Source organism: Melanotaenia boesemani, chromosome 5 (genome assembly GCF_017639745.1).
Source record: "Melanotaenia boesemani isolate fMelBoe1 chromosome 5, fMelBoe1.pri, whole genome shotgun sequence".
Classification (NCBI taxonomy): Eukaryota; Metazoa; Chordata; class Actinopteri; order Atheriniformes; family Melanotaeniidae; genus Melanotaenia; species Melanotaenia boesemani.
This window is the reverse complement of record NC_055686.1, coordinates 9,251,100-9,270,655: the sequence shown is the minus strand read 5'-3', so window position 1 is coordinate 9,270,655 and position 19,556 is coordinate 9,251,100. Positions and strand designations below refer to the sequence as shown.

The following is a 19,556-nucleotide window of genomic DNA, read 5'->3' as shown; positions in this document are numbered from 1 at the left end:
GAACCACCCAGAAAGTGTGATTGACAGCTGAAGAAATGACTCAACAATGAAGATAAATAAACTGGAAACTAAAATACACATTTTAACCATCTGAGCCTTAAATGACTTCTGTTTATTTTGGTTTTATGAACTCAGCAAAGTTGCCATAAGGATCTATAAAATAGTAGTTAAAACACCAAGTCCAGCATAGAGTGGCTGAGTGAATGTGGTCTGGACTCTGTGGAGGAGAGTCCTGGTTTCAGAGACGCTGTAGAAAGACAGAATACCTGCTCTGTGGTCCAGATACACTCCTATTCTGGAGGAAGGAGGACCTGAGACTGGAGTTTGGACTCTGTTGTGCCAAAATGTGTAAATGTTAGTTCCACACACAAAGTGTACACGTTGCACAGGTGTTATAAATGCTAATCAGACTCACTGGGCTTAAGTCACAGAGTTTAATGTTTGTTCACATTAGACAATAATACTGCCAGTCTCTAATGTTCACAAAAATGGACTTATTATTTTTAATGGGTTCATTTTATTTTTTTCACCCACTTCCCTCCTTTTTTGGTGTTTTCCTCCAACTTTCTTCTTCTTTTTCTATCTCTCTGCACACCTTTTGTTTTTCTTTTTTCTAGCTGCCACCTCACAAAACCACATAACACTAATGCTAAGCTGCACAGTACATTTAGTAATACCTGCATATATAACCCAACACTCACATTTATTAATCCAAGCACATTTAATAACATTCAACACAAGCACACAACATTACGCATACATATTCATACACTTACACACACACACACACACACACATACACATTTATATCAACAAGAAGCATCCAACACTCACCTTTTCACCACAAGCATGACCAAACTTAGATTTATCACCTGGAATGTGCACGGAGCTGGGACCAGAGAGAAGAGACTAAAAATCTTTAATAGATTAAATGATCTGCAGGCAGACATTGTGTTCTTACAGGAGATTCATATGACAAAAACATCAGTGAATGCTCTCTCTACAACCCAGTTTCCTCATGTTTACTCAGCCTGTTATAACTCCAGACAGAGAGGGGTAGCCATTTGATAAATAGAAAAGTAACATTCGCAGAAATCAGCGTTATCACAGATCCAGAAGGGAGATTCATCATAGTAAAACGATCTATTCAAAATATGAAGTTATGCTTAGCTAACTTATATGGCCCAAATGTTGACGATCCCTCCTTCTTTCACTCTTTCTTCACATGACTTTCTGAACACACAGATAGCACACTGATCACAGGAGGGGATTTTAACATGGTTCTGGGCTCAGCTGGTAGATTTAATAACACTGTAAAACATCGAATTTGGCAATCCACAAACACTGTTAAACAATATATGGAAGATTTGAACTTTGGGATATATGGCGGTCTTATCACCCTAATATCAGAGAGTACACCTTCTTTTCCTCAGTTCACCATTCATACTCTAGACTAGATTATTTTCTGGTTAGCAGCTCTTTGGTAAGTGAGATTTCAGAGACCCAGATTCACCCCATCACTATTAGCGACCATACACCAGTTTCCTTCACTTTGAGGAACACGAGAATCACTCCACCTACTAAAAGCTGGAGATTTAATACAGCATTGCTTAAAGAACCCGATTTTATCAGCTACTTCACAAAAGAATGGGCTATATACTTAGAAAACAATGACAAACCAGGAGTCTCAGCATGTGTTCTGGGCAGGGCTCTGCTTGGGGGAATGGGTGGCCCTTTGACCTGTGGGGTGTCTGCCCTCCGGGCGGCCTGCGCCCAGCCCGGTGCCTGCTTGGGCCTGCTCACCGTCACCCTGGGCTGCCCGGTGCCCCTGCCCTGTCACTTCGGGGGGCTCTGGTCTGGGGCCCCCTCTGCTCTGGTCTGACTGGGCTGCTACTCGGTCTGCTTTGGCTGTCCTGGGCTTGGTGCTCTGTGGACCTGCTGGGCCTTTGGGGCATCGGGCTCCCCCCATCCCCCGCTGATGCTTCGGGGTGCAGCGTGATCGCAGCCCCCTTGCAAGCACACATTTCTTCCTTGTTGCATGGCCACACACGCACGTTCACACATGCATGCTCACAAAAGTGCATCCGCATCTGACTAGATGTTGCTGATGTTTGTGTGTTGGTACGTTTCTCTGCAGGTACGTTTGATGACTACTGTCTACTTGATAAACTGTAGTTTATATTGTTTTTTGTGGTGTGTTTTAGGCAGCCTAGACAACTGTTATTTCCACATTTTTAATCCTGTCCTTTTCTCCCTTTTTTCCCTCTTCCTCTATCTCCCTGTCAGATTCGGCACTGACATATAAAGACTAAAGAAAACAAGATTACAATAAAAATAATAAAAATATCAAGGGTATGTTAGGATGCTGGACAGGACAGGGTTAAAAGAAAAAAAAAAGTGAAGTTCTGGACAGAGGTCTTTCAAACCCTGTCCGCAGTCACCGCCACTGAAATCCCACCAAATCCCTTGCTTTCTCTGTTTGGTACTACCGAAGAGGAGAATAAACACCTCCCACCCTCAAAGCGTTGCATGTAATTCTTTGCCTCTTTCCTAGCCAGGTGAACAATATTACTCAGATTGAAAAGTGCTGCCCTGCCCACTCAGGCCCAGTTGCTTTTGGACATCCAGTCATGTCTAAGTCTCAAAAAGATCCAGTACTCTACCCAGAAACAGGGGGACAAATTTAACAAGATCTGAAAACCCTTTATAAACTATTTCTCCAACCTACAATTCAGCAAAGCTCCTCTATAATGTGGACCTGGTAACGCTGGTAGCATCTGCTGATCTAGGCGTGTAAATGTGGATATGTCTGTTGACACACAGAGCATGTATGTGGAGGCCTGTGTGCTCACACAGATGTTTTTTAATGTCCTGGTGCTCTTGCGTTTCACTACTGATGCATCTTTCGAGCTCATGTTGTGAGCTCCAAATTGCTCCTGATGGGTCGTGGTTGAACGCCTTACATGGCAGCTTGGGGCCATCAGTGTGTGAACATGTCTGTGAATGGATGAATGTGATGTATCATGTAAAGTGCTTTGGGTATCATCCCAGGTACAGTAAAGTGCTATATAAATACAGACCATTTACCATTTGTCTACACTGGAACAAAATTATACAATTAGAGGCTATACAGCAATCGTTCTTTTTATTAATTCATTTACCTTTTTATTAACATATCATCTGTTTATTTAGTTCATTTATCTGGTTAGCTATCTATTCACTTGTTTGTTTGCTTAATCCACTACCATTTAAAATAGAACACACAGCTGTTTGTATGAATAAAAGTTCTAGAGCAAAAAACAAACAAACAAAAACAAAGAAAAAAAATTGCAGTTATTGTCTTCTATGTCATTTTTACCAAATTCATCTCGTTGGCCAGACTGAACCCTCGGGTGGGTGACAAAATATCCTGGAAACTAAAAACAAATTTTACCCATCTGACCCTTAAATGACTTCTGTCTATTTCACTTTAATGAAGTATGAGTATCCATGAGAGATTAAATGAACTCCAGCATAGAGCGGCTGAGTGAATGTGGTCTGGACTCTGTGGAGGAGAGTCATGGTTTCAGAGACGCTGTAGAAAGACAGAATACCTGCTCTGTGGTCCAGATACACTCCTATTCTGGAGGAAGGAGGACCTGAGACTGGAGTTTGGACTTTGTTGTGCCAAAATGTGTAACTATCTGTTTCACAATGTAATGACCAAGATTTGTTATTGAATCCAAATTTACATTCATCTGAATCTTCTGGTCTACTGATGTTCTTGTAGGCGACTGCTACATAAACTCCTCCTCCTCTCCACTCCACCTCCCAGTAACAACGTCCAGTTAGACTCTCTCTGCTCAGGACCTCCCACCAATGAGAAAATCTGTCTGGATGACTAGAATAAGACTGTTTGTCATACATTACTGTTGCTTTTCTGTTTCCCTCAGATAATAACAGATATGTGTTTGCTGTGTTTGGATCCAGTGTGATCTGTCTTGAATATTTTAGGAAGTCATCTCTGCTCTTTGGTTCTGGTTTTGGTTCAGGCAGTAAAACGTCCACTTCAGTGACTGCCAGTGAGATGTTTGTCCATTTCTCTGTCAGGATGTCCTGTAGTTTATCTCTGGTCTCTGACACAGCTGCTGTCACATCCTCAAAGTATCTGAGAGGACGAATATTGATGCTGGATGAGTGTGTAGACTCACTGAGTGCTGACAGTGAGGGGTAGTTGTGTAGAAACTGGTTGTGATCCTCTGTGTGTGAGAGCTGCTCCAGCTCGCCGTCTTTCCTCTTCAGCTCAGTGATCTCCTGCTCCAGCTTCTCCTGAAGCTCTTTGACTCGACTCACTTCAGTTTCCTGCTGGGATCTGATCTGCTGCTTCACATCATAGCTTCTTTTCTGGATGAGACGGATCAGCTCAGTGAAGATCTTCTCACTGTCCTCCACTGCTTTATCAGCGGAGCCATTGATGGCCTCCACCTCCTGTTGAAGCAGCTTCACATCTTTCTCTCCATCCTGGATTCTCTGCTGGATTTGTTGTCGACTCACCTCCAGCTCCTTCTGCTTCTCAGCTCTTTCTGCTGCAGCTGAGATTTTTTCATATTCATTTTCTAAAATCTTCATCACCTCATCATGACGAGAACAGACGAGCTGCTGGAGATTCTTGGAGGGCTCCACCAGCTTGTGTTTCTTAAACTGAGCTACGTCATAATGAGGTTGGAGGTGTTTCTCACAGTAAGAAACCAGACAGACCAGACAGGACTTGATGGCTTTCAGCTTCCTCCCAGTGCAGATATCACAGGCCACATCTTCAGGTCCAGCATAGCAGTGATCAGCTGGAGCAGCTTGGAGTCCAGTCTTCTTCAGCTCCTCCACTAACTCTGCTAACAGGATGTTTTTCTCCAGGACAGGCCTCGGTATGAACGTTTTCCTGCACTGAGGACAGGTGTGGATTCCCTTCTGATCCTCTTCATCCCAGTGGGTTTTAATACAGTCCATACAGTAGCTGTGTCCACAGGGAATAGCCACCGGATCCTTCAGTAGATCCAGACAGATGGAACAAGAGAATTTTTCTGAATCCAGCTGAACACCTTTCTGTGCCATTTCAGCTCTCAGTTAACAACAACTGTGCTAGTTTTGCTTCCTTACAAGTGAACTAGCTGCAGATCTGATCTAAACAACATGTGTTTCGTCTCTTCCACTTCAGCACATGCTGGTCACACCCATCTTCAAACTTGTAGATCTGAAGGGGCGGGAACCAGGAAATAAGTGAACAGAGAGGAGTTGCTGTGTTTTACATCAGGAGAGGGGAGGAGGAGTATCAGGTTTCATTTCCAGGAAGAGGAGCATACTTTGTAGCATACAGGAAGATATTGTGTGTTTGATCCTTGTTACTTTTTTAGTTTAATAATTCTATTTATGTAAAAATAGGAGAGAAAATTAGGTAAAATGTTTTTTGAGTCCATTGTTAGGAGGAAAATTAATTATTGAATGTCCGAGTTTAGAGATGGATGACAATTTTCTTTTCTCTTTTCAGCTCGGTTTTACAAACCAAAATCATTGTCAGCATAAAATAGTTTACACATTTACATCCAAAGCAGGAAATATTTGTAGTTCTCCGTACCACTTTACCCATCAGTCTTTAGGTAGAAAGAGCATATATGTGTCCAGCTTGTCTCTAAATATCAGCTTCCAGGAGTAGACTCTGACTGAGAAAACTGAGAGGATGAATATGAAGCTTTGCAGCTGCAGTCACAGCTGTTTGTTTAATGTAGCTGTAGAAATTAACACAAACAAAAAGAGGGAGGTTACTGTGACTGATACAGTTTCTGAATTTAGACCCCAGATCACAACTTTCATCATAACAATGAATAAGCATCCTCTCATACATGGGTTCCTAACCTTTTATAAACTGGGGCCAAAGTTTTCCAGTACAAAGTGGTCTATTCTGTGATCTATTGGTTTAATTAATCTCATTTTTAGTTTAGTTTGTATGCAATAGCTAAACCAATTCCACTTAACAGCTCAACTTTGTAAAATATGCCATTATAAGAAATATCTAAAAACTATAACATGATGCAATGAGATCATCACAAAGACATTTTTATATCACATCTATGTGAAACTGCTCATATGACATGAGGGTCTACAGGCTAATAATTCATGGAAAACAATCAGGCTCCTACAAGAACAAATTGAAAAGCTCAAGTCAGGCTTATAAAGACAAAATCTTTTAAATAATAGATTTTACTACAGAAAAAAAGGAGAGACTTGAACGAAAACTGATGGGAAAAGACGGAAATCTGATCAATAAAATAATGCAGCGATGAAATATATTCAAAATAAAAAATGTTAAACTTAAATAAACTATAAATAAACTTCTAGTTTTTGTTTTTAGAAATTTTAAATGCAATGCGGCCGCATCGCACTCTCAGATCCCTTTTCTCCAAGAAATTTGGTTATGATATTCGAGGGAATTTTGACATTTTCAAAGCAGTCCGTGACAGACAAGGCATGAAGGATGAAGAGTCAGAAGATTTTGCTCAAATTGACAGAAATCTTGCTGTTGACTCTACCGTACAAAAGAGAAAGACAGCCCTGTGTTCATCCTATTTTACAAACAAGGAATAAGGATGGTGAATATCATCATCTGACGGTGGACCTGAAGGCTGATCCAGATAAATCTAGAACCTAAGTTTGGACAAATTCACCCTGGCGCCACACAGCTACCTTTTTATTTACATAATTTTTGTGTGAAGTATTGTAAAGTATGGAAAAGTCATACACAATAAAATGATTTGTTTCTCCATGTTGAGTGTTGGCAGACTGCACTGTCTAGCCTGCTCTCAGCTCATTGGTCAGTCAATGAAACCCTCACTGGTTGGTGGTTGTGCCATGCGACAGCAACAAAAATGGAACATTTTTCTATTTTCATGTGCCACGTCACAAGCCCATGTGTACACGTCTCTGTGAACGAGGCAAATTTTCACATGCACTAATGCTGCCTGTTGCTTGGCTGGAGGAGGGCTGCGATTTTGCCTCATAGCACAACTTCCATAGAAAATGATGGAGAAGGAGCGATGTCACCTCCTGTATGTCGAGGCTTCAGAGTTGGAGTGACGAATAGTGTTAGCTAATACACCATACAGATCTCTCGGTTCTGCCTTGTTTCCTCCTTTTACAAAACCGTACTTAATTAGTTGTGTAGTGACCACAGAATTTAGCCACTCAGCTGGGTGAGGGGAAAGATCTGTTTATAACACGCTTCAGGAATCAACACAAAAGCCACTGTCCATGTTGGGTGAAGTTCCCATTTATTTTCAGTTATCTTATTGTATTCACTGATGACAGGTCACATTTATGATCAAAATAAAAGGTGCAAATAACAAAAATGTGATAGAGGTAACAACTGTGTCATTCTCCCTCACCCATGCTTATTAGAATGCCCTACATCATGTGGCTGCAATTTAATACACCCGGTGTGCTTCTTTACTGCCATCCAGTGTGATAATACAAACCAAGTGACAAAAACACAGTTCACAAGGATAGTTTTCTTTGCGATGCATAAGACCGTGAGGATCATGCATGTAGGGTTAATTACCATGTTAATTTTCACCTAGTAGTCACCTAGTAGACACAGTGTGGGTTTTGCAGGAATATTACATTTAAACCGTGTGTACATGTCTTCACAAACCTGGAGCCAGAACCTGCGAACAGGTGTTCGCAGGTTCTGGAAGTAGTTGTTATCAGTGCAATGTGAGCAAATATTTGATTTTGACAGCCCCATCCTGAACATCCTTTGTCCTGTATAATGAGCTCTGTGAAGAATTTTTAATCGTTTTAGTTGCGTATTTGAATTTTTAGTCATTGCAAAGGTCTTTAAACATATTTGTGACCATTCATCTTGATTAAAGCTGGTGATATTCTAAAGGTTTATTGCTGCTGATTCCGTATTATCAAGTGAGAATATTAAATGACAGGATGTTTCCATTTTCTATTATATGTTCTGTTTTATTCCTTTATTTTTCCATTGAGTGAAGGTAATCATCTCTTTGTTTTGCAGAATGTCAGGGTTGTTCCAGAGGCGTGTAAGCTTACATGGAATACGTGAAGACTTGGTTGTTTTTAGAAATTCCCACCAAGCCCTTAAAGAGGGGCTGATATTAACGCTTTTAAAACACTTCTGTAATTTGATGGCTGATAGTGATTAAAGTTGGGTCGGTCCAATCCACCTCTATCTTTAGTCTGTTGTAAAGTTTTTAGACTGATACGTGATGGCTTGTTTTTCCATAGAAATTTACATTTATGTGAGTCCAGAGACTTAAACTAGCTGGAGGATGGTTTAGTGCCTATATTCTCAAACTGTGGTACGTGTACCACCAGTGGTACGCGAGAGCCTCTTGGTGGTACTTAGAGGAAAGTCATAAATATTTTTTAATAAAATTAGTAAACATTAAGGGTTGTAGGTAAGCTGGAGCCTATTCCAGCATTACCGGTGAGAGGCAGGTACACCTGAACAGGTTACCTGTCCATCGCAGGGCCAACACATAGGGGACAAACAACCACAACGGTGGGAGGAAGTTGTAGAACCTGGAGAGAATCCAGGCATACACGGGGAGAACATGCAGACTCCACACAGAAAGGCCACAAAGTTCGAACCTCCCCCTCCAGCTGTGATTCAAACCAGCGACCTTCTTGCTGTGAGGCTGTGGTGCTAACCACCACACCACCGTGCAGCCCAGTTCCTTTATGAACTGTCCATAGCTAATAGGTATGTATGTTATAGCTTAATATGTTTGCTACTGTATGCTCAGGTTTTTCATGATAGTGGTTCTTGGTGAGCTCGATATTTTCTCATGTGGTACATACTGTAAAAAGTTTGAGAACCACTAGTGGATATAACTGAAAACAGGTAGTTGACTTTAGGTAGAATCATCAATTTAATTGTTCAATCCTCCCCGTGAGTGATATGGGTAGGCACCAATACTGTGACAGATCATCATCTATTGTTTTAAGTAGCTGGTCGGAAAGAAGAAGAGTGAAAAGTGAAAAGAATGACAGTGCCCAAGGAAAAAAAAAACACATCCGTGTTGAGAGCAGTGTAGTGGAGACAGACATTGAATTTACTGTTAATGAAATGATCTTTTATGGCAGTTTTATGGATATAACATGATCTAGTAAGAATATATGAAGATTAAAGCACATACCAACCAAGTCAGTAGAGCCACGGAGTGATGTTCAGGTTGTGGTACAGCTGTCCGTCATTAAATAACTTATCCACTGCCATGACAACACGAGCACCTCCGGCGATGGACTTTGCCAATCCGGGATTTCTCATGGATATTGTTCGTTAACACCAAAGTTTTTCCCCTTCAATTCGTGGCCCTGGTTCTTCACCTGCTCTTTCTGTTTGAAGATGACAAACTTTACTACAATGGGTCTTGGTCTGCTGGCCCTGGGTTTCCTCCCACTGAGACAATGGACTCTGTGATCGCTTCCTCCAGGGGCTTCAGGTGAGTTTAGATGAAGTCTTTCACCGCGGTCTCGGGATACCTCCTCCGTTTGCTTTGAAATCCCTGCAAATACCAGATTCTCTCTCATGCTCCTAGCCTGCAGATCGATCACCGTTTCTTTTTTCTTATTATTTTCCTCAGAGAGTTGGATTCAACCCCTTGGTGAGGGATTTTACCTACTCTTTGAGGCTGGCATTTCCACAGCCAGAGTTTCCACCTGCTTCTGGAGGAATTCCAGTGAGTCGCGAAACGCCTGGAACTCTTTGTGGAGAATATCCACCAGACTCAAACGCACATCCAAACTACTAAGTTTTTTTTTATCTATAGAGATAAGAACGTCAATTGAGTACCTCCCTGGCGATGAAATAGCTCCAGGTGAATTGTCGTTTCACTGTCTCTTAGCCTTGAAGGAAATGTGCGTGGTTGATGTTTGGTTTGGCTTCTCCATGATGTTTCTGTCGTAGCACCAATCTATGACATCTGTCAGGCTGACCAAATCCTCCCTGCTGTGCTCCAGAGTGTACCTTAAAAGACACTACTTTTCCTACTTTTAGAATATTTTGATTAGATTTGAGAAAACATGATTAAATGAATGAATGAATAAATGTTTGAGCACGCCTGGTTTGAATCTGCCATCTCACCGGAGCTACATCACCTACAGCATCAACTTACTTTTCTCCACTCCTCTTTTTGCTATTTTTTAAACAAACTGAGACTGATACCCACCCCTTTCTGCCCTACCTGATGCCCCATATTATTTAAATGAAGCAACAAAGACAATTGATCTTCACCAAAACATCCCCAGGGGGTTCCTCTGCTCCCTGATGTTTCAAAGGGAATGGAACCAGATGTTTGATGGACGTGTACACATCTGCATTGGATGGTAAGACATCGTGCTCCAGAACTCGACTAACTATGTCACCTGAGTGAACAATAGCAGAGCTGACTCGAGAGATGGTAGCGGTCATGTGACGGCTCGTCACTATGATGGTGAGACCGTTCTGATTTCATACGACAAATATTTAATGACTTGCTGCACATTGCTGTACTGGAAGTTACACTGTCCTGTGGCAAGCCTTATGTAACCGGGTGGTTTTACCCCAAGGTAATTATAGCTGTGTGTTTTGTGTGGTCGTGAAGGCATCGCAGGCCGTACTTCCGCTTCTCCACTTAGGCTCATAAGGAAGAATATAAACAGGTGCGGTCGCTAGTCTTCCTCTACCTTTGGGCATGTTGGTAGTGTTACGCCGTGTGTTGCCACGAGCTGGCCGACGTGGTTTGTTTGAGTCAGGTCGGCTGGATTCACTGTTTGGGTTATGGCTTTTCCCCAAGCCTTGCTGGTGAAGGTAAATGCTAGCATGACATTGTAGGATGCATATTATGTTTACACATGGCTAATGTGTATTCTTCCACACTAGACTGTGCTGCTGGTTTCTGGAGTGGCGTTGGAGTAGAGCTGTGTTGCTCAGGACGGGGTTATGGATAAGTCTGTAGAAGATAATGGTTGGCTCACTGGTTAGCATGTATTTTGGCTAACTCTGCGTTCTCTCTGTGAAACAGATTGCCTCTGCTCCCTACTGTACTCTCATTAGGCTTGATTTTGCTCTCAATTACCTCATGCACCCCGCCTTTGTTCTAAATGTCCCGACCTAAGTTCAACGCTCCCATTAGGTTATTTTAATTGTCTGCACAAGTCACATTTTAAAGGTTTGGTAATTTGAGATTTATTTTGTTTGGTTGAGTTATGCTTTAATTTACTAACTTTTTGGTTGTTTTGGTTATTATTTTTGGTTGCAGTGGGTTTTGTGTTAACACCAAATTACTCAATGTGTTTTATTGTTGTGTTGTGTTTATACACTGTTTAACAAAGTATAGAAAATTTTTACAGTCTCGCTTCTATCAATCTGTAGCCACATCCAACCTGCATACTCTGTAATAGGGAGCCCTAGACCATCCTTGGGAATTGGGTTGGTCTACCAGTAGGCTCTCATGGTCCTGCACTCAGTCACGATCCGGGCCACATCCCCCCATGTTACACTTATACACACACACGCTCACTGCAACAAAGCATCAGCTTGCTACTGATCTATATGTTGTGAAGACAGGAGTATCTCAGAGAAACTTGGTTACTAACCCTGTTTTCTTATCTTAATTTCAGCTGTGACTTTACGCTCTGATTGTGATGACAATTGTTTGCTGCTATTAACAGCTTACACATAGCCACACAGTTTTTTTTATATATATATATAATAAATGATATTAAAATGAGAATTGAAGGATTGAACCTCACATTTCTTCTTTAAATGCATTTATCATTTTTAACTTCATACATATTCCTCCAATGCATTAATCATTCATATGTACACTACTTTTGGTGATAAATACACTCTGTACCTGTGTGTCAGTAATTTTTCACTCTGTAAGCTAATCAGTTCCTTCAGTAAGTCTCCACCAAAACTAAACAACCTATGTCAAGGTCAACTGCATGAAAGGAGCACACAGAGAGAAAATTCATCCTTGTTTGACGGTGTGAATAAAAAGTTTTGTAACTTTCGCTTTTTGCTTACTTGAGTTGATGTGGCAACCACATACACTCATCTGAGCCTCGGCCGAACAAAATTCTGCATGATACAAATAAATAGTTAAACTTGAGAAATATTTTGTCTTTTTTTTTTTTAAAAGCAGCCAAACTGAACACTGTTTATCTTTTTCAGGACGCTCTAGAAAAGGAGGCAACATTTTTCTGTCTCGTCAACCAGATCCAAGTCACTAACATGTGAAGCTAAAAAATAAAAAATGTTGATAACAGCTTATTTTAGTTACATATTGTTTGACTTTATTTTATATTCTCTTTTCAGTATTAATGAGGTTTGCTAGTGACACAGCTGTAAAATCTACTAGTTATACGATAGCCTTGCACACATCTATGGCGATAGATAAGGTTCAGATATCCAGTGAGAGTTAAACAGAAAAAAGAAGAAAGGAGACGTCTTCTCTAAATTATTGCTGCTGTGCAGATGTTGGAGACACAGGTCTGATCATTTAGGGGCCATGAATGTGAGGAGAGTGTTATTATGAACTGAGATACAAATCAGAGCAGGACCTTCTCAAACACAGTAGCTGACAGGTGGTAGAAAGGGTTTATACTTCAATTATGCAAGGGTGGGTCTAGAAAAGTTTTGATGGGGGGCCAGGCAGGAGCACTGACCAGGAAAAGGGGGCAGAAATGAGACCTTTGTGTTTTTAGCCAGATCATCAGTTTATCAGAATTTCTTTATCAATATCAGCTGTTTAACTTAATTTGCCAACATCTGGTGATTTACAACAGATATTATCACCATGGGAAGGTCACTCAACATAGAATATTTGTAGTCATTGGCTTACAGTAAATACAGGCATATATGGTGGTTAATCATGATTATTCATGATTAATTCATTCATAAGCTCTGATTAATCTGATTAAAAATTTTAATAATATGAAAGCCCTAGTTTTTACACATGCTCTGTAGACAAAAAGTTAAAAACACAATGTCTACTAAAACCTGCTCTTCTTCCTGGAATCAGACTCTGCAAACTCCTTCTTCTCCATCCAGCTGGGAACCACATCAGCTCTTGTTTATCCACATAACCTACTGTATTTCCTTGTTCCTTCTCGTACAGATCTACATTTCAAGATGGGTGTAATCTACCTGCGGTGCAGTCTAAGAGATGATTGGTCACATTCACTACTCAAATATGTTGTTGGATCAGATCTCAAAGGAGTTTCATGTATAAGGTACCAAAACAAAGACGATCATTACTGAGAGCTGAAATGGCGCAGAAAGGAGTTCAGCTGCATCAAGAAGATTTTTCTTGTTCCATCTGTCTGGATCTACTGAAGGATCCGGTGACTATTCTCTGTGGACACAGCTACTGTATGAACTGTATTAAAACCCACTGGGATGAAGAGGATCAGAGAAGAATCCACAGCTGTCCTCAGTGCAGGAAAACATTCATACCGAGGCCTGTCCTGGAGAAAAACATCCTGTTAGCAGAGTTAGTGGAGGAGCTGAAGAAGACTGGACTCCAAGCTGCTCCAGCTGATCACTGCTATGCTGGACCTGAAGATGTGGCCTGTGATGTCTGCACTGGGAGGAAGCTGAAAGCCATCAAGTCCTGTCTGGTTTGTCCAGCCTCTTACTGTGAGAAACACCTCCAACCTCACTATGAAGCTCCACCATTACAGAAACACAAGCTGGTGGAGCCCTCCAAGAATCTCCAGCAGCTCATCTGTTCTCGTCATGATGAGGTGATGAAGATTTTCTGTCGTACTGATCAGCAGAGTATCTGTTATCTCTGCTTAATGGATGAACATAAAGGTCATGAAACAGTTCCAGCTGCAGAGGAAAGAGCTGAGAAGCAGAAGGAGCTGGAGGTGAGTCGACAACAAATCCAGCAGAGAATCCAGGACCGAGAGAAAGATGTGAAGCTGCTTCAACAGGAGGTGGAGGCCATCAATGGCTACACTGATAAAGCAGTGGAGGACAGTAAGAAGATCTTCACTGAGCTGATCCGTCTCATCCAGAAAAGAAGCTCTGATGTGAAGCAGCAGATCAGATCCCAGCAGGAAACTGAAGTGAGTCGAGTCAAAGAGCTTCAGGAGAAGCTGGAGCAGGAGATCACTGAGCTGAAGAGGAAAGACGGCGAGCTGGAGCAGCTCTCACACACAGAGGATCACAACCAGTTTCTACACAACTACCCCTCACTGTCAGCACTCAGTGAGTCTACACACTCATCCATCATCAACATTCGTCCTCTCAGATACTTTGAGGATGTGACAGCAGCTGTGTCAGAGACCAGAGATAAAATACAGGACATGCTGACAGAGGAATGGACAAACATCTCACTGGCAGTCACTGAAGTAGATGTTTTACTGCCTGAACCAGAACCAAAGAGCAGAGATGACTTCCTAAAATATTCAAGACAAATCACACTGGATCCAAACACAGCACACATACGCCTGTCATTGTCTGAGGGAAACAGAAAAGCAACAGTAAAGTATGGAAAACAGTCATATTCTAGTCATCCTGAAAGATTCACTCATTGTTATCAGGTCCTGAGCAGAGAGAGTCTGACTGGACGTTGTTACTGGGAGGTGGAGTGGAGAGGAGGAGGAGTTTATGTAGCAGTTGCCTACAAGAACATCAGCAGAGCAAGAAACCCAGATGAATGTAAATTTGGATTAAATGACAAATCTTGGTCAATACATTGTGAGAAAACCAGATACAGATTTTATCACAACAAAGTAAAAACTCCAGTCTCAGGTCCTCCTTCCTCCAGAATAGGAGTGTATCTGGACCACAGAGCAGGTATTCTGTCTTTCTACAGCGTCTCTGAAACCATGACTCTCCTCCACAGAGTCCAGACCACATTCACTCAGCCGCTCTATGCTGGAGTTAGTTTCCTCTATATTAGAGACGCTGCTGAGTTCATCAATGAAACAGACATAAGTCATTTAGGGAGAATGGAGGACTTCCCTTATACTATGAATCGAAATGAATTTCATTATTGGTGTCGAGTCCAGCACAGAGGGAGACTGGACTCTTTGTATTCCCGGTTGAGTGAAGAGGAGGAGGATTTTATCTCGGATTTTTACATTTGAGGATGTGACAGCAGCTGTGTCAGAGACCAGAAATAAACTACAGGACATCCTGACAGAGAAATGGACAAACATCTCACTGGCAGTCACTGATGTGGACGTTTTACTGTCTGAACCAAAACCAAAGAGCAGAGCTGGATTCTTAAAATATTCAAGACAAATCACACTGGATCCAAACACAGCAAACACATATATCTGTTATTATCTGAGGGAAACAGAAAAGCAACAGTAATATATGAAGAACAGTCTTATTCTAGTCATCCAGACAGATTTTCTCATTGGTGGGAGGTCCTGAGCAGAGAGAGTCTGACTGGACGTTGTTACTGGGAGGTGGCGTGGAGAGGAGGAGTTTATGTAGCAGTCACCTACAAGAACATCAGCAGAGGAGGAGATTCAGATGAATGTAAATTTGGATTCAATAACAAATCTTGGTCATTACATTGTGAAACAGACAGTTACTTCTTTTCTACTCTGATGGAGACACTGCTAAGTTTAATAAACCAAAATAGATGAAAGCCATTTAAGGGTCAGATTGTTAAAATGTGTAATTTAGTTTTAAGTTTATTTTTTTCCATCATTGTTGAGTCATTTCTTCAGCTGTCAATCACACGTTCTGGGTGATGATTCGTGAGTTTGATTTAAATATTTACTAAAATCTGCTGTGATGTTGCTTGGGTTCATTCTATTTTTATTTATATTATTTCTGTATTACTGATTTATTTGTCTTTTTTTTTCTTGTATATTTGATTTTATATCGGTACATATTATTTTTTATTATTCTTATATATTAAGTGTTTTGCTTAACTAAAGTGTATTTGTGGGGAAGATTTTGAAGCAAAATTGTTTGACATGGAAGTTAAATGTAGCTACTTAGATTTCGTTGTGTTTTTTTTGTGATCTCACTGTCAAAGCATGGTGATGAAGAGACACCTTTTGGAATACTTACAATGAAAAGACAAGCAAATTAAGGTAAAACCAATTTTTATGAATAATTCCGACCAACACCGTAGGATGTGTTAGTGGTGTGTGTAAATTGAAATTAATATGATCTGACCCTAATTGCTGCAGGGGATTGTGTCCTTGATAAAAATGAGTTACCTCTGATTAAACTAAAATAAATAAATAAAGAAAAGAAAATAAGAATGAGCCAGTCTTTTGAAAAGCTCTTCAAAAGTAACAGCTTCTCAAGATCTGGCTCTCTTTAAAGAGCCATAAATCCCATCTGTACCTGCTTAGTAAATGAGGCTCTTACAAAATATCATCCCACGGGCCACAATTAGCACCAGAGCCACATGTTTGAGACCCATGAGCTAAATTAATTCCATTTACATTTATTGGATTGTCAGACCAAACGTTGTTGTTATTCTAATAGATGTACAGATGAGGTGATGTAAACATCATCATCATCAGGACATGAGTCATTATTTTACTGATTATGTGACAACAAACTGATGATTTACATGATCAATAAAAGGTTATGGCTTTAGGATTTATCCTCTACTTAGGTATTATTCTGCACATTTTCTCTTTGTTTTAGCAAATAAATACAAGTTTGTGTCTTGATACAGTTTTATAGTTGAAATTTAAGATGATTTTTTGTTTGTTTCCTTTAATCTTGAATCCATTGATTGATTCATGAGTTTTGGACAGAAGCTGTTCTGTAAATTTGAAGAGTGGGAATTAACATGAGATGAATGATACCTTTGTTTTCATGCACAATGTTTTGGTAGAAAATGAAAAATAAAATATCATTAAATTATATGTAGCCTCTTTGTTTTTATTGTTTTTGTATCTTCATGTTCAGTTATTATCAAGTACAACATGAATGACATCATCCGTATTAGTAATATTTTAATCATCCTCAGATCCAAAACAATAACTGCTTAGAAAGTCTGAAATTTCAAATGATTTTCTACCTGCTTGGTGCTCATTCTTCAATGACTGATGTCAGGAGGACTGCTTGGTGTCCAAGTCTACGTTACAACAACATACTTTCTCTGTTCCAGCTCATCTTCAGATTTCTAACATCAAAGCTGCAAATTTAAATCTGTCCACTTGGTGGCAGCAAAGAGTCAGAACAGCATGAATTGATCTTCACCTTTTAGTAAACATGGTGAACTTGTTGGAGGTGGTCCTAAGCCCCATTTCCACCAACGGGTCGGGACGCATTGTTTTTTTTTTCCCACACATGAATTCTTTAATATTCAAGCCGACCTGTCCTACTTTGTTGGGACGTTAGGGTACCAATCTAACCGACCCAACCCGAAAGGGTGGCGCTTGACAAACTGCAATCAGTTGACTGGTTGAGAAAAACAATCACTTCACGTGCGACCTGACATAAAAACAATGCAGGAACGGCTCCTTGTTTAGAGCAACATATTTTCATTTTGTTCATTAAATCTCCATTTAAAATGACGTTACGAAGCACCACCAAGAAGAAAGAATAAAAACTGCTGGATGACCGCCATTCTCCTCCTTTGTTTCTGGGTCGTGTTTTGGTTATATTTTAAGGAAGGCGCTGCGATCTACTACTACCATCTACTGCTATCCGGCTGATACTCCGCCTCTCATGTAAGGTTGGCTGTGGAAACACAGCGAGATTACAGTTTACAAACCATATCCACACCCTAACCATCCCGTCCCAACCTGTTGGTGGAAACGAGGCCTGAGACACATGAGACCACATTCTTACACAATGTGAACACAGATGTGTCCTGGGCCACATTGAAGGACCAAATTATCACGTGACCTGTTTATTTATTAATTTGGACTTCAGTTTTGGAATCTTGGAATTGTAAACACTGCAAAAAATTGGAGTAAATAGGAATCACATAAAATGGAAAGAGTTTGATTTAAATAGAAATAAATTAATATAAATAATTTTACTACATACTTCCCTCTGTTTTGAAATTCAAAAATCTGGTGATACGCCTTAACTTCCAGCCAATCAGTGATCCTCATTGAGGTGTGTCACAGCTTTCCTGACTAACAGGTTCTGTGGTCTCTGAGCTTCTGACACATTCAAGGATACCCTGTAAGCATCAGCACCACAGAAACACACCGTCTTTATCTAAGCTGACCTGGTTTTTCAAACACAGTAAAACCATCAGCATGACGGCCACAGCTGATCTCACCCAGTCCGTTAGAGAAGAAGAAAATCTGTTCATCACTGCAAAAAAGGTCTCTTTATATAAGGAAAAATCACTTAAGTTGAGAAGATTCAAAGTATAATCAAGTACAAGAATCTGCAAGAGCAGAAACATAATTACACTTGTTAAGATATCCTGAAATAAAAAAAAATATCTAGGCTTTAAACAAGAGACAAATATATTAAAACAAGCTGTGGAACCTTCAAGTCTTTTATTGAGTGACAACTCAAAAACAACTTCAAATCAGCATCAATAATTCTTTCAGTGTTGCTTTTTTCTCACTTCTCACTTTTTCTCACACAGAGTTGTTTGTCCATTCAGAGACACCGTAGTAAAAATGGTGGCACAAACATGGCTGCCATGTATGTGGACCCACAGAAAGTAGATATAAATGGCTCAGTCTAAGAAAATAAAAACATAACAGTTATTTTAGTAACGTGATTAGATACCAATAGAAACACAGTTGTTAATGATGTATTACATTTTTCTGACATTTCCCTTTGATCTTGTTTCATGCTGCACCTTTACAGTAGCACTCTGTAGCTTTCACCTTAAAATTATGTGTTCTGACTTCCTTCACGCATCACATGCTAGCAACTGGATATCAACACACTGGATGCAATAAACATGCACAGAATTGCACAAACAACTCTTGAATTCTTGTTTTGTTGCTCTTGTTTTAGGATCTTTACTCTCAAAGTGAGAAGGAAACACTGAAAGAAGCAATGACAAGCTGGCTCTGAGGGGTTTTACTTGAAGGAGTTGAAATAAATGTTTCTCTACTGGTTTTTGGGATATTTCCACCGTGGCCACCACCACTTTGAACTGTTGCCCTCTGCCAGACGCTAGAGAGCTGCCACAGCACAAACGTCAAGGTTCAGAGACAGTTTTCATCCCTTTGCCATCAGCCTACTGAACAAAAAATGACCAACTCAAGGTCTCTTGCACTTGATTAGAACACATTACTCATTTAAGTACTTGTCACTTTCATGCAGTTTTTATTTACTTATTTACTATAATTATTAGTTGTTTTAAACTGATTTTAATATCAAATCTATTCTATCTGTCTTGTGTCATTGCCTCTGTGTGTTTTACGTAATCGGAGTGCCTAGCAATCTTGTTGGGCTACTGTGTATATTGACAATAAAGGTTTTGAATTTGAATTTGAATGTGAGCTGACATAGCTGGATCTGTCCACTTGTTATCTGTCAGGACTCATGTTTGAATGAGGAGGTGAAAACTGCCTCTAAAATCCAAGACTTTGTGTCTTTT

At 40.4% G+C, this 19,556-nt stretch overlaps 3 protein-coding genes across 3 annotated transcripts in view; 2 read left to right on the top strand and 1 right to left on the bottom strand.

Annotated features, from left to right (window-relative positions):
• LOC121639738 (tripartite motif-containing protein 16-like) overlaps window positions 1-16,860 on the top strand; it is a 191,967-nt gene extending 175,107 nt beyond the window's left edge. Inside the window, exon 2 of the mRNA XM_041985203.1 lies at window positions 15,595-16,860. Coding sequence (XP_041841137.1) covers window positions 15,595-15,644 — 50 coding nt within the window. The 3' untranslated portion in view covers window positions 15,645-16,860. The remainder of the gene's footprint in view (window positions 1-15,594) is intronic.
• LOC121639758 (tripartite motif-containing protein 16-like) lies at window positions 3,150-5,112 on the bottom strand. Its single transcript, XM_041985229.1, has one exon. The coding sequence runs from the start codon at window positions 5,086-5,088 to the stop codon at window positions 3,460-3,462; it is 1,629 nt and encodes a 542-aa protein (XP_041841163.1). The 5' UTR covers window positions 5,089-5,112; the 3' UTR covers window positions 3,150-3,459.
• LOC121639766 (tripartite motif-containing protein 29-like) lies at window positions 13,249-15,607 on the top strand. The gene is made up of 2 exons (XM_041985244.1): window positions 13,249-14,338; window positions 15,171-15,607. Exons 1-2 carry the CDS (start codon window positions 13,264-13,266, stop codon window positions 15,365-15,367), a joined length of 1,272 nt encoding a protein of 423 aa, XP_041841178.1. The 5' UTR covers window positions 13,249-13,263; the 3' UTR covers window positions 15,368-15,607.
• Window positions 16,861-19,556: the final 2,696 nt, after the last annotated feature.

Bases quoted from the DNA above. Each gene is read 5' to 3' on its own strand.
- LOC121639758 (XM_041985229.1), bottom strand. From the start codon at position 5,088: ATGGCACAGAAAGGTGTTCAGCTGGATTCAGAAAAATTCTCTTGTTCC.
- LOC121639766 (XM_041985244.1), top strand. From the start codon at position 13,264: ATGTATAAGGTACCAAAACAAAGACGATCATTACTGAGAGCTGAAATG. The intron at 14,339-15,170 runs ATAAAATACAGG...CAGAGACCAGAA, and splicing joins AGCTGTGTCAGAGACCAGAG to ATAAACTACAGGACATCCTG.